General features: G+C 35.7%; 1 protein-coding gene across 1 annotated transcript; it reads left to right on the forward strand.

Annotated features, from left to right (window-relative positions):
- The first annotated feature begins 4018 nt into the window (after positions 1-4018).
- Positions 4019-10744, forward strand: LOC121409494. Its single transcript, XM_041601413.1, has 4 exons — positions 4019-4309; positions 7286-7418; positions 8103-8402; positions 8977-10744. Exons 1-4 carry the CDS (start codon positions 4252-4254, stop codon positions 9437-9439), a joined length of 954 nt encoding a protein of 317 aa, XP_041457347.1. The 5' UTR covers positions 4019-4251; the 3' UTR covers positions 9440-10744.
- Positions 10745-14177: the final 3433 nt, after the last annotated feature.

Genomic DNA, 14177 nt, shown 5'->3' on the forward strand with positions numbered 1-14177 from the left:
TCAAGCCAAGCGCCAACTGAATTGTTGATGTACCAGCTTTATAAATGGGTCAGTAGTTTCAAGGATCTCTGTCGGTTTTCCTGGTTCCTTTTCTTGGCTCATAACAGAGTTGGCGTTCGCTTGTGGGGGAACGTGTATCCCCCCCAAAAAAAACAAAAAAACAAACAAAAACGGGGGAGGAGGAAAGGAGAGAGAAAGACAGAGGAACGTAGTGTGGAAAGTATAATAATTATATTTATTATATTACATTACATTTTCTGTTTAATGAGATAAATAAGCCAGTTCAAGTGGATTTAAGGATGTTCCACAGTTATGTCTGTGCGCATCATGATCTGCGCATATCTTACACTCTGCGCTTAAGTCACAATGGGGCCCGTTGCATAAACCTTTTACCTGAGAAAATGCAGTATCTCGCATGGCTCAGGTTGTTTTTACCGGAGTTTTTGCCCTGTGTTAAAGTCAATGGCGGAAATCAGACTAACCTTAGTTTTAGTTTTTACCAGAGTTTTCTAAGGTAAAAAGTTTTATGCAACAGGTCCCAGGTAAGTAATCAGCCGTATTTATGAGCTGACTTTTCTCTTTATCTGCAGTAACTGCAGATCCGATGTTTTATTTTATTACGGTAATAAACTGGAATTATTCCATGGACAAATTTTTAAAATTCCTTTACAATAAATCATTCACTCTGTAGTGCTGCAATATTACCCCGAGTTTAAATAATTGGTATAATGGTTTGGCATTTTTCCTCACATACATACAAAGCTTTGGGCGCGTTTTGGGGTGTTTTAAAAAGCACATTTGCTCTGATAAATGTGCTGATATTTTGAAAACAAGCACATGAACCTATATTAATTTAATGTTTGCACCGCTTGGGTAAACCTTATTCTAAAAATTTGCAAAGTTTGGTAAAAATGTTTTTTTTTATTGAAATTTCATATTTTTGAGGTTGAGTTTTTTTTTATCTTTTGCGCATTTTTTTAGAACTGAGAGTGCTGTTAGAGCAAACAATTAATAGTAATATAAATAAACTATCCCATTTAAGGACACAATCGCAACACTTTGGACACTGGTAGTCTGAAAACGAGTACATGGACCCCATAGTTTAACTTCCCTGCATTTTTTGCAATGCATTTCTGTACAATATTGCCGAATTTGATGAAAGTGACATGGATTTTGAATAAAGTGCAGCTTAGACTATATATTTCTTTAATCTTGAGTAGATTCACGTCTTCTGAAGTTTTGTAGGTTTTGGGGAAGTTTATGCACCATTCTTGTCAAATGAGGGCGCTGACTCCAAACAGATATTAAAAGATATTCTACTTTGGTACCGACTTAGTCACATATCCTGAAAGTTTTCCGAGGTTTGATGCGATATCGACTGAATATAGATGATTTGAATTCATTTGGTGAATTCATGAGGTCCAAGAAAGGCATAATTCTCTTGAGTGCGCAGCATTTCATATTATCATTGAAATACGGCAGATTTGAAGTCCCGTAGAAAAAAAGCACAAGTCAAGAACCTATGTTATTTTTTTCCATTTTCATAATGCATATATACCAATGTAACTCGCTGCAAAATTTTGTGAAAATGACATGGACTTCATTTAATGTGGGACGTCCTTAAATGGTACTGAAAGGCAATATCCACCAAATATATTTCCTCGCACTTCGAAGGTTTTATTATTTTTATTTTTCATGCCTACTTAAAGTGATTGCCCGCTTTAAGGTCTGAATATAAAACATTTTCAGTCCGTGCCTAGGTTCGCATTAGCAGACTGGTGAGTAATGTCTGCTCTTCATGAATTTCTATACACAATCCTTAAAAAATCCCTTTTTCTGGTCTGAGTATCACACATTTTCAGCTCACGCTTCGCGCTCGCATCGTTTGGTGAGTGTAATACGTAGAGTCTTCATGAATTTCTACAAACAAGCCTTAGAAGCCCCCCTTCAGGTGTGAATATAACAAATTTTCAGCTGAATTAAGCTTCGCGCTTCAATATTATACAAATAATGCACGTAAGCGCGTGCATACAGGGCCAAATAATGAACGATGTGCGAGAAGAGCCAATGGAGATACCACACCGAGGTCCGCATAACCGAGTGCGGTATATCCATTTGGCGAGTCGAGCATAATTCAGGTCCTCTATGCACAAGAATGCGTGGATTCTTTGTTTTATACACCCCCCCCCCTTCCCCCTGTTAATGAGTTGCCCTGAATGCTATATTTGATCTATATTCTAGATAATTCCAGACCTCGCACTTTCCTGCAATCTGACGTCAAAGTGCAGAATAGTGCATTTGATATGACGTCAGAGTCCAGGATAGTACATTTGGTATGACGTCAGAGTGCAGGATAGTGCATTTTCGATGCCATATTGCAATTCGCTGAATATCATGTGATCCGAATGGACCAATTAGATTACAGAACATTTTGGGAGTTGTATAAATGATTATTTTAATGAGATACGTATTGCGGTTCTTTCGAACCTCTCACACTTGATAAGACAGAATTTTACTACGAGTTAACTGGTGCGTATCGAGGTTGTGCAAACCTCGTTCGTTGCGCTTTCGATAACGGTCGGTTCGGTGATATATGATTACCAAATGTGGCAAAAGAGTCTAAATATTGGTATTTATCTGATCTGTGTCGTTTAAGCTGGCAGCATAGACAATAAAAATCAATCTTAATCCTACCAATGTTCATAAACGAGTTTTGCGAGTTATTTTGGCTAATGCCAGCGCTTATACCGATAGGTAAATCACATGCAGGCTATACTCGCCTGACGAGTCGACCGCCAGCCACGGTTGCCACCCTTACCGATATCTGCTGGGGAAACAAAAGCTTTTTTGATTGTTTTAATTTTTATTTCTGCGGTCACAACTCACAAAACACTATAAAAAAATATTTACATTGTTTGTAATATACAAACTAATTCATAATGTATACAATATAAACATACATAATTAGAAAAAAAAATGGTGTGGGCATATACTTCACATTTTAATAATTAAAAAATAGAACTTTAACAAAATTCAATGAACGCAGGAGACCGCCATCGTGAGCGGTTAATAGTTAAGCTTGTAATTGATGAGCGGTTAAGCTTGTAAACTGAGGCTAGAATGGAGATTTTAGAACTTTCACCCAAATTCTCATTATCTAAGAAACGATTAAAAAAAATGATCGCAACATGGTAATTAATTTATATGTTTGGTATATTTTCAAACCTCAGTAAAAAAAAAGTTATATAATGCAAGAAATAGAAAAACAAAATAGACTTCGTATATCGATAGTTGTGTCCAGTGTAAGAACGAAATACACTCACGTTGCCGGAATCGAGGAAATTCCCCAAATTCCCGGCGTCAATAAAAACAAATGTAACAAAATATTTTTTTTATTTTGTACTTGTTAATTCCGTCTCTTTGTAACACAGTTTTACACACCCTCACCACAATATTTTACACAGACACACATAAAAACGACTGATACTGCCTTTCCTCAAAGCCCCCCCCTCCGCGCACTTTTAACGCATATGTAGCAGGGGGCCCAAAACTCTATTTTTGGGCTTTTCTTCATATTTTAGAAACAGAAAAACAAGACTACATTTGCATTGCAATTGAAACGAAAGTCATTTTATTTTCCGTTAAGGCATTTGGCTTATTCCGTTCTCATCCTTGTTCATTGCTTAAACCTTTGACACCTTATACACCACCCATTTTTGCTTATTGTTCGAGAGACAAAGAAAATACAGTATCACATCCGACTTTGCTATTGTCAATGGCAGAGAATCGGGTTATACACCCCATTTTCACTTGCTACCAAGAAAGTTCAGTGAGGATTGTCATATTTCCGAGTCTCCCACTTTAATACAGCACCAACCAGCGCGTACATTTGATATTCAGTTCGGGATAAAGAAAACCCGAGTCAACAAGGCGACCGGATTGCAAATAGAACTGTCTTAAACAAGTGTTGTCATTAAGGTTTAGTGTATAGTGGAAAGTGTTTACCTCGATCTTGAGAAATCAAACGGACCTGTATAGGAGTAATGGGTGGTAAATAAGGGCAGGGTGCATAATATATACAGTTAGAGACAGTGGCAAATTGTATTACCCTTCTTGTTGTGAGAAAGAGGTACATGGAGCTGTAGTAAGAAGAACTCTAGTCTGAGCGATTATTTTTGGTACAGCACCGTGGAGTGGTGTTGGTGGAAATAAATTTTAGTTTCACATCTTGTAGTATGTGATAGCCTTTCTATGGTCATGAGCCAGACAGAAGAACCTCAAGGTAGTTCACCAAGATCCCCAGAACCAAGTGAGTTATTTTTGTTCAAGTGTTCATTTTAACACAATATATTCAGTAAAACTATTCAATAATTAAGTGATGAACTCATTAGGAGAAATGAGAGAAAAAAATATATGATTACACAGTCAAAATTACGTTTTAATTTCTTTATATAGATTATGAATGACTACGTTGAAGGATAAGATAATTGATACGTTGTGGGGGTGCGAGGTCTTGTATATTCTTACTGTAGTAGAATCAAGTAAGATGATTTATGAACTTCTTATTTTGATTTGATTTTATTTATTTCTGCATTGAAGATAATATATGCAACATAACAATAAGGTGATACAATTCAGTTTTACAAAGTAATAAAGCAATAGTCATAATAAAGCAATGAAAAATAAATATCGACAAGAAGCAATATTCAATCGAAAGAAAATAACAGTTTAAATGTATGCACTTATATGTTACGTCATTTGAATTTCTTCTTATATGTTACGTCATTTGAATTTATTTATTTATAATTATATGAAGATATTAGTTCCCAGAAAAAAAATCGTTTTTATTCTCACGTATTGCTATATTCTTCTGAGAAACCAAATTGTCATGATGTACTATCCTATTATGTGAACATAAAATTGGGTATGTCTTGAATTTTTTTAAATATATTTTTTAAAGAATGTGGACCTAACTCGTTTTGTAAGCAAACTGAAATGAATCCAATCTCTTTTGAGTAAAAAAGTGATTTTGCTTTGCCACTTTCATTCACATTTTCATTTGAATGTCAAAATTTCTTTGGTATCATCAGAGCGACTAAAAATTTAGAGGTTTAGAGACAGATAACAATAAAATTTAGGAAAAATTGACCTAATCCCTTTTGACAAATGAGTTCTTCAGAAGAGTTTGGTTGGAAAAGGGGTTAGGTTCACTCCAAGAAAATATCTTTTTAAATTCTTCCATATTGCAATATATGCGAAACTGAATTTACATGATGCCCTACCATGAGAACATAAAATTTGGTATAAAAGAAATCTACCTGTCTTTATATTTTTTAAGATATTCTTTCCAAAAAAATTGTGTGGACCTAACCCCTTTTGCAACTAAACTGAAATGGACCTGACCCCTTAAAAAAGTTATTTTTCTTTGCCAGTTTAGATCAATTTTTAATGTGAATTTCACCGTTTCTTTGGTATCATCTTATAGAGCTCCTAAAATATATATACATTGAGACATAAAAATCAAATTTGATGAAAATGGACCTGATCCCTTTTGCAAGTGAGCTCTTCATATGGGGAATTTATACAGATTTTTCAAAAGAAAAAAAAGAAGGAAGAAAGCATCTGATTTATAGGGGAGGGTTCGGGTTTCGTGGGGATGGTGGACTCACTCCACCTGTTATATCTTCATCTTGTTTTTTTTCTCTTTTCATTTCAGTTTTACCTCCTTTCTCGATGAAAATTTGTGCAAAATGTATAATTCTGTGACAATACATGTTTCAGTTATTGTATATTTGCTTATAAGACTTAAATATTCTTCTTGCATATTTTTATTTGAAATAATACAATAAAAACATGTTATAAAACAAAAATATATAGCAATACTATTTAATCATACCATCGTAAATTTCAAAAATCCAAGTTAGTCTTCTAGCGCAATATAACAAAATGAATAAATTCACAACCTGCCAAGTGAATTGAATTTCCATGAATTGATCACTTTGGGAAGATAATCACACGAATTGTTCCCTTTCAATGACTTTTTTATAGCTTACGATGAATCTTTGTCTTGATAGGTTACAAATAGGATTGATCATCTTCACCATTTCACCGTCATCTTCATCCTTATCATCTCCATCTTCAATGCTCAAATTAGATTACTGCTGTTTTTCATAAAATGTACTGTGTATCGATTCTGCTGTATTAATGTATTATATTAATCAATGAGTTTTAACCTGGGGTTGTCATTTTTTCAAGCAATCTGCTTATGATGACAATCCTTCTCCTGCAAATTGTAAATGTTAACTAATTTGGTATGAGATCAATTTTGTTTGTAATGATAATTTTAGTACATTTAGTTATGATTCATGCCAAAAAAATTATCAATATACTATGTTTGTTATGTTATGGAAAATGTATTCTATACGAATGATGTAATTGCAGAAGTAAACAATAAAATCAAATCAAATCAAATAATTAGGATACATTGCGCTATTTATCGCAAAGCAAGCCAAAGACTGGACAGTATTAAAAAAAGAGAAGCATTTAGATGCGTAAGAAGTTTTATCTTTGAAATGAGAGAAGGGGTAACATGGGAATTATCGGTCAGGGATTTAATGCAATATATATGAAGTTGAGAAACAATGAATTATTTGGGGTTTTCATATAATGTCAAGGAGATAGGGGTGGCACCCGAGCACTGATGTTATGAAAGTGCGATCGAAAATAATTGTGAGAAGCTCAATGCCAACTAGGCACCTGTTCTGTTCAAGATTTAATCCAATAATTACTGCTCAGGCTGAGAGACAAATATTGAAATGACCCACCCCCGCCCCCTAGTGTTTTCACTTTGAAGGAATTATCCGAATTCCAGGTAATACGGATCATTTTAAGGTAATTTTCGGGTAATTAAAACATTCCTTGTAGTTCCGGGTAATCCGAACATTACAATTAAACAACGTTGAAAGTTTTGATATTCACGTTATATTTTCAAATATTTTTTTTACCTCGATACGTAGCTTAGAATTTTCCGCTCGCATTTCGTGATTTTGTTCCCATTTTGAAAGAGGGTGTGAACAAAAAAAGTTAGATTATCCTTGATTTTGGTAATTTGGACCAAATTTGGGCTCGCTGTATCATTTCTCGATTTTTGTCAAAATTCAATGAATTTCGGGAAATTTGTTTTTGGATCTGTGGAAACACTGCCACCCCCCCTTATACATGTTATAATTAACCGTGGTTCTACCTATCAAAGACCAACCTACATTTTCAATATATTTTATTTCAGGTAATGACAATACGGAAATTTATCAGTGGATGGTGGGCATTGTTTGTGTACTCATCGCCTTCACTCTCATCACCATCATCGGTCTTCTCTTCAGATTATTCTTTCATTATGTTCAAGAAAGAAGGCTGAAAAGGTGAGACACTCTTCGGTATTATCTCCTGTTACCAAAAACAGATAAAATACAGCAAGAGAGAGAGGATAAAGAGGGGGTAAGAAAGTAGGTGAGAGCTTGAGAGGGGAAGAAATTTGTTAAATGAATATTTGAATTAAATAAATAAATTTGAATTAAAGAAAATAAATGATTATTTGAATTAAATTTAAAATGATATACTAGCGAGATGGGGTGGTTTATTGGAACATAGGCCCTACTAGTGATCATGATGATGGGAGGAAGTTGTGTGTGCGTGTTTCACAGACAGAATCCAGTGCTAGTGAGAGAGAGAAAGGGAGGAATATAGAGCGGAAGTGTGTTTGTGGGTGTTACTTTCTGTACGAGCGGAGGTGTGTGGGTGGTTGTGTATGAGCGAATGTATGAAAGTCAATGAGCAATGCAAAATATAACAATATGTGAAATATTTGGATGAAGCAGGTGAGAGGAGTGAAATACATGCAGGACACATGAAAGAGTGTGAAATTGTGGTTGGTGTTGTTTTACAGCATATGATTATTCAAACGACTATTCTTTTCTTTTTCCGATTCTTCTAATGACTTTATCATATCACTAATTTCCTTCAGTAATAACTTATCCAACACCTCTAAAGTTGATGGTGATAAAATGTTTATTGATCTGCATTTATGTCTTTTTTTCCTCTCTAAGGTTTGGTTATATTCGAACAAAACTCAAAAGAAGAAAGCGTCGAGATCGCTCTCATCGTGCTTACGTGGTAGCATCCAAACGATTACCTCCCGTCCCCACCCTTTCCCAACGGGTTCATGTCGATGAATACGGACATCCCGTGGTCGATGGTTATGGATATATACCTCCTCCACCTTCCCATCCTCCTCCTGCTCCTCCGATTAACTATCATCCTGGCGTGGTACAGAGTTCCAGGGTGTTTGTTCCTATTCTAGAATCCGAGCCTCCATCCGAAGGATTACTCATTGGTTCGCCGCAGCCGTGAGTTTCTCTGTCTCTCCCTAGTATTGTCTCTATCCATTCATATATTTTAACCCCTAAATATTTCTGTTAACTATATCTAATACTTCACAATCTAATTTTCGCTATTTATTCACCATCCTCGTTTGAGGTTCAATGCTACTGCCATGGCGTAAGTTCCTTCAGCAAGAAATTTATCCACATTGTGCTGCACTCGACCCAGGTGAGGTGAATGGGTACCCGGCAGGATTAATTCCTTGAATGCAAGAGCGCTGAAAGGCAGCTCGAGCTAATAACTAACAACGCGTCTCGGAATAGAATATTTCTAGATAGATGGCGCTATATAAATGCCTATTATTATTATTATTAATCCTTTTAATTAAGGTGAATTTGATTAACATTTGTATTTGTGTCAAGAAAATAAACTATTTTTTTTTGTTTCGTACGCCGTTTAGGTTGTATTTACAAAAGCTTGGTTTTTAATGCACCATGCAAACATTATTTCAGTAGATAAAAACACGAACTCGTCAAGTTAATGGAAAACTTTTATTTAATTTACTTATTTAAAAAAAAACATATATTTTTCTTTGTTTAGATACATAGAGCAACAAGTTCCTCACCAGCTTACCAATCATGAGCAGGATTTGCATGTGACCCGTCCATCACGCTTCCAGCATGGCCCTTCTCATCCCCCAACCATCCCAGAGGAGGAAGGCTCGCATCAAAACACGACACAAGATGCGTTACCAGGGCAACAAGAACATCCGCCACCGAAACAAGATGACGATCATTCACCCGAGTACGATCAAGGTCCAACTACCGGTAGTGCATCCGTTGAAGATTACGGCGGATGGCAGCGCTCTGCTCCAGAGGATTTCGTCTTCGGAAGACGGAGTTCCAGTCGACGTTTAGGCCCTCGACCGCATAGTCATCATTCAGGGAATCGTCGAGATCGAGAGGATCGGGATCTTCTGTATCAGTCAGTACCACCATCCATGGTCGACCGGGCAGTCGTAAGGAACCCGATGTTTTCCCGTGAACATGATAATAGGGTTTAGGAACGTTAGGGATTTCTGATATACCATATTTTTGTACTCAACCTCTTTACGCAAAATCGATATACATCAGACGTATTTGTGTGTGTGCGTGGGTGTGTGTGTATGGGAGGGTGCATAATTTCGATTGTATCGATGGTGATAATGTTTAAGGTACAGCATACAATTATGCAATGTGTAAGCAGAGGCTGTCATTCGCTTCCAAAATGTATTTTATCACAAAAACCTATTAAATCCGCAGTGACTTTGTAAATTTCATTTGACACAATGGATCTTCAGCATGCTCAACAAAATGGTCGTCTGAATCCTTTATTCACTGATACTGATTTCTTTTTTTAAGGCAGAGTATAATTTTTTAAATATATATCTTGTTAAATAGCAACATTTCAAACCCCTACCCGTAGGCCTACTTGGTACAGTGTTTCTTTGTTTGCTTCTACCTATATCTTACGAAATCTGCACTATAGTATATATATTGCCATTAATTATGATAAAAAATCCCAATATCAATCTTGGAATTAAAATCGTAATTTAAAGCTCATATGAATTTTGCAACAAATAATACTGGTTATATTCTACAGTTCATCTTCCAGCTGCGATTTGTAATTGCTATCTATATTCATTTTGAAATTAAATTTAACTTTATTTCCATATATATATATATTCACTGCATATAATGTCTATCGCAATCATTTTATAGCCTCAGAAAACAGATGAGAACTAAAAGGGTTGAATGAGTTTTACTCGTTCTCATTCGCATCATGGCAGCATTTTCAGTTCAGTGCATGATTATTATCCTTATTATTATTGTTATTATCACCAACATTATTATTATTATCATTATTATTATCATTATGATTATCACTATTATAATTATTTTGTTGTTTTTGTTGTAACAAATACGGTTTTATGATATCAGAGGGAGGAAAATTTTTCACTAAGGAGAGATAAATTATTACTCCTAAATATTGATCCTGCTATTTTCTCTACAAAAAAGTTGGCAAGCCTACTAACACGTGTCTCACGCTTCCAAAATAGAGCACGTGAAATGTATTTTATACACCTTTTGAACCAATTAGGGCCAAGAGGCATGCCCCCCCTGCAAGCTTCTGTCCGGATGCGTGCATAATTTATACAGATATCGAATAAAAAAAAACCGATGTCGAAAATGCTTGACCATGCATACTTAAAAAAATATAATCAAACTCTTTTGTGTTTGGCTTTCATGTATTCTGTACCATTTACCATTACACAGTGCGTATAAAAAAAACGGGACAGATTTGAAAAGTCTATAAATTTTCTGTTTCAAATTATGATGTCTATATTTTGGTGTTAATAGGTGCTCTGAACTCTTATCTTTCAAATGCCATTAACAAATTTAGTTTTGTCCATTCTCGAGCGAACACAGAATGTTTTTGTCTGGGGTTAAAATGGAAGCTTGCGCCAAAATGGCAGAAAATGATAAATACGATGATCGGACTTCTTGCTAATCAACAGACTTCCTCTTAACTTTTTCATTATCTTTGCCATAATTTTCAAATTATGCGGTCAAAATTCATTTAAAATCTATTTATCTGCTTGAATTGTTCTGTTGTAATATTTTTAAATGTTCCCTTTTAGCTTTGAATATTCCTTCTTTAAGCAAAAACATTTTTTTTCTCAACCGAAGTACGGGAGAGCGTGTATTTTTTTTTACAAATCCTTTCATTGTGCGCTACAAAGGTTATGGTACCTTTGCCTGTACAGATAGGCAGGGGCTCGGGATGCCCCCCCCCCCCACACACACAAAAAAAAATTATGACCAAGAAAAAAAGTGCAAAGGAAATGAAAGGAAAGATAGAAAGTGAAATATGAAATTATTTTTTGATTTGTCAAAATCTATCACAAAATTGGATGTTGCAATAAAAAATTGGAAAATTTTGCTTGCTCGCTTCGCTCGCTCACAACTCTTTAATACATTTTACCCGATCTGCCATATCTAGCCCCTTCAAAATTGATTCAATACACCATTGCCATTGAAATACATGAACCATTTCCTGTTGTTCTGTCAAGCACATAATTAAACTCGGTCAAGGAATCAACAACCCCTTGAAAAATTGATTCATGTCTTTTAAAGTTAATTTGTTTTACATAATAAAATCTCCCAATTAATAGTGCAAATATTCTTGCTTGGGTTGACAAAAAGTCTTATTTTCTTACTTATGGAGGAAAATTCAAAGATAAAAAAGTTTGAATAAAAAGTAAATAAATAAATTTGTAAATAAATTTTGACAGCATAATTCGAAAATTATGGCAAAGAATGAAAAGTATGTGAAGAGGAAGTCTGCTGATAAGAAAGAAGTCTGATTATCATATTACTCATATTCTGCCATTTTGGCGCAAGCCTCTTTTTTTACCCCCCTCCCCCCACAAAAACGTCCCGTGTTCGCTCAAGCATTAAAAAATTCATTCTATTAAATGGCATTTCAAAGATAAGTAAAGAGATAAGAGCCTTTATTAGCATAAGATTATACATATCATAATTTGAAAAAAAAATATTTACTTTTCAAAACTGTAACGTTTTTTTTTTTTTGATACGCACTGTATAGACCCCTACTCATTTTTCATGACCTTCTTTACACTCAACTATTTTCTGAATAGGATGGTCCATGATTAATATCGGGAAATCAGATCAAAGTTTATTACCTTCACGCTGGGTAGGTTTTATTAATTAAAACACTCGTCATTCCATAATAGAATCCTCTAAATCTCGCATTTTGTAAATAAAAACTTTTGTGAATGGTTTGAGACGCGATGAGTACGATGAGAGAGAGAGAGAGAGAACGGGAAAGGGGAGAGAGAAAGAGGGCAGCTCCTCCTGCCATGTGCTTTCTGTTATTATTCTTTTTCTTTAGAGTCTCATTATATTTCCATCTGATCAGTACGTGTGACATCAAAACGACCCCCCCCCCCTCTACCGGCCATGTAAAAACGCCTATTAGTGGTTTGACACACGTTTATCTATCAAATAGTATTATTTACGTCTGGACGACATTTGACGTCACCATCCGAAAGACGTGACCAACCTGCATCAACTGTAACTGCTCAATTTAGTTTTAATTACATGTGCACGCCACCACGCCCAATGCCTCTTAGTCTAGGATAGAAGAGGCATAACCTTTTTTTTTATATATATACAATATTTTTTGATGGTTTCTTGTCAATTCGAGGGTACTGATTACGAATCTGAATGATGCCACTCTCATGACTCTTGTAACCTTGAGCATTTTCCGCAAATTGGCAAAATCCAATATGGCGGCCAAACTATGCAAATTGCCCATAAAAATCATAAAATTGTCCGCACATTGGCTATTCAGAATTGTCAAATTGGCAGCCATTTTGTTCATGCAAATCATGCGGTAAAAAATGAGAAATGATAGTTAGTACATATGAATTGTGTAAAGTAAACCGGTGTCCAATTTTTACCCCAAGATGACTCTTGAAGTTTATAGAGACCTCTTTTTTCCAGAATGGCTCTATGGTCTAGCACGAAGACCTTTTTTGGACGCATCGAACAGGACGATGGACGTAGAGCACTGTGTAATCTGCTGTGCAAACCCTTGACTCGAGTTAAGGGTCTGAATGTGCAACCTACTCATGCCTTGTGTACTGGGCCGAATTGAAACAGCTAGGTTTGTACATTGCGTGGACACACACTAATACCTTGGTCACATTTGTTCTACGGCGGCCGTACGGCGAGTCGAAAACAATCGTTTTATTCATTTTTATTCAAACCACCTATATGTAGCTAGTACAAAAACGTTAAAACGATAACCTTGCTGATGAAAGTATCAATCATGGTCTGTGCCTGCAGACTGAGCACTGTATGACTGAGGGTGCTTTTTTGAAATGCCCTGGACACGCATGAAACACACTTGTCAATAGATTTGACCGCGTGTTTTGTTATTGGTCAATTACGGTGTAGTCATTCATAAATTCTGCTTTAGAAATAAAGGTCACTTTTTTGTGTCTCAAAGTAAAAGAGCAAGGATTAACTTAGCTAACGATAAGATCACATGTATTACACTGGGAACAAAATCTCATAGGGGGTCTATTTAAGGAGTTCATACAACCCACACCACAGAAAAGGTTTGACGTAGTGTTGACTGTTCATCACTGTTGGGGCAAAAAGTACATCCTTCATAAAAAAAAAATGTATTTTTTTTGCCTCGAAAATTTTACCCTAAACACGTAGCTTTCCTAGCGAAATAGATACCCTTTTTTCATTATTTTAGTGTTTTTGACACCCTTATTACGCAACGTGCCCTATCTTGAAAAATTCCATGTTAGTGCCCCCCCCCCCCCGGAAGCCTGTTGCATAAAACTTTTTACCTGAGAAAACTGTGGTAAAAACTGAAAACTAAGGTTAGTCTGATTTCCGCCATTGACTTTAGCACAGGGCAAAAACTCCGGTAAAAACAACCCGAGTTTTCTCAGGTAAAAAGTTTTATACAACGGGCCCCGGGAGTCTGTTAGCATGGACCCTCTAAATCACTGCTAAGTAGGTTGTATTCTCAAATTATGGTATCACTTTTCTACAGTCGAATTTTGGTGGCTATCTTTAGTTTTTACGATCATCAATCATTTTCATATTTTTTAGCAGAGACAATGAAAAAGTTTGAAATGAATACGCTTTTCACTATGTTGAAGTCACCCGGCCTCTTTTTTCGTATTTTGCCTTTTTCTTGGAAAAATTTGCCAT

The sequence above is a fragment of the Lytechinus variegatus genome, chromosome 2 (genome assembly GCF_018143015.1).
Source record: "Lytechinus variegatus isolate NC3 chromosome 2, Lvar_3.0, whole genome shotgun sequence".
Taxonomy (NCBI): domain Eukaryota; kingdom Metazoa; phylum Echinodermata; class Echinoidea; order Temnopleuroida; family Toxopneustidae; genus Lytechinus; species Lytechinus variegatus.

Excerpts from the sequence above, each read along its gene's own strand:
- LOC121409494 (XM_041601413.1), top strand. The coding sequence starts at position 4,252 with ATGGTCATGAGCCAGACAGAAGAACCTCAAGGTAGTTCACCAAGATCC. Across the intron at positions 4,310-7,285 it reads ACCAAGATCCCCAGAACCAA|GTAATGACAATACGGAAATT; the intron begins GTGAGTTATTTT and ends ATTTTATTTCAG. Across the intron at positions 8,403-8,976 it reads CTCATTGGTTCGCCGCAGCC|ATACATAGAGCAACAAGTTC; the intron begins GTGAGTTTCTCT and ends TTCTTTGTTTAG.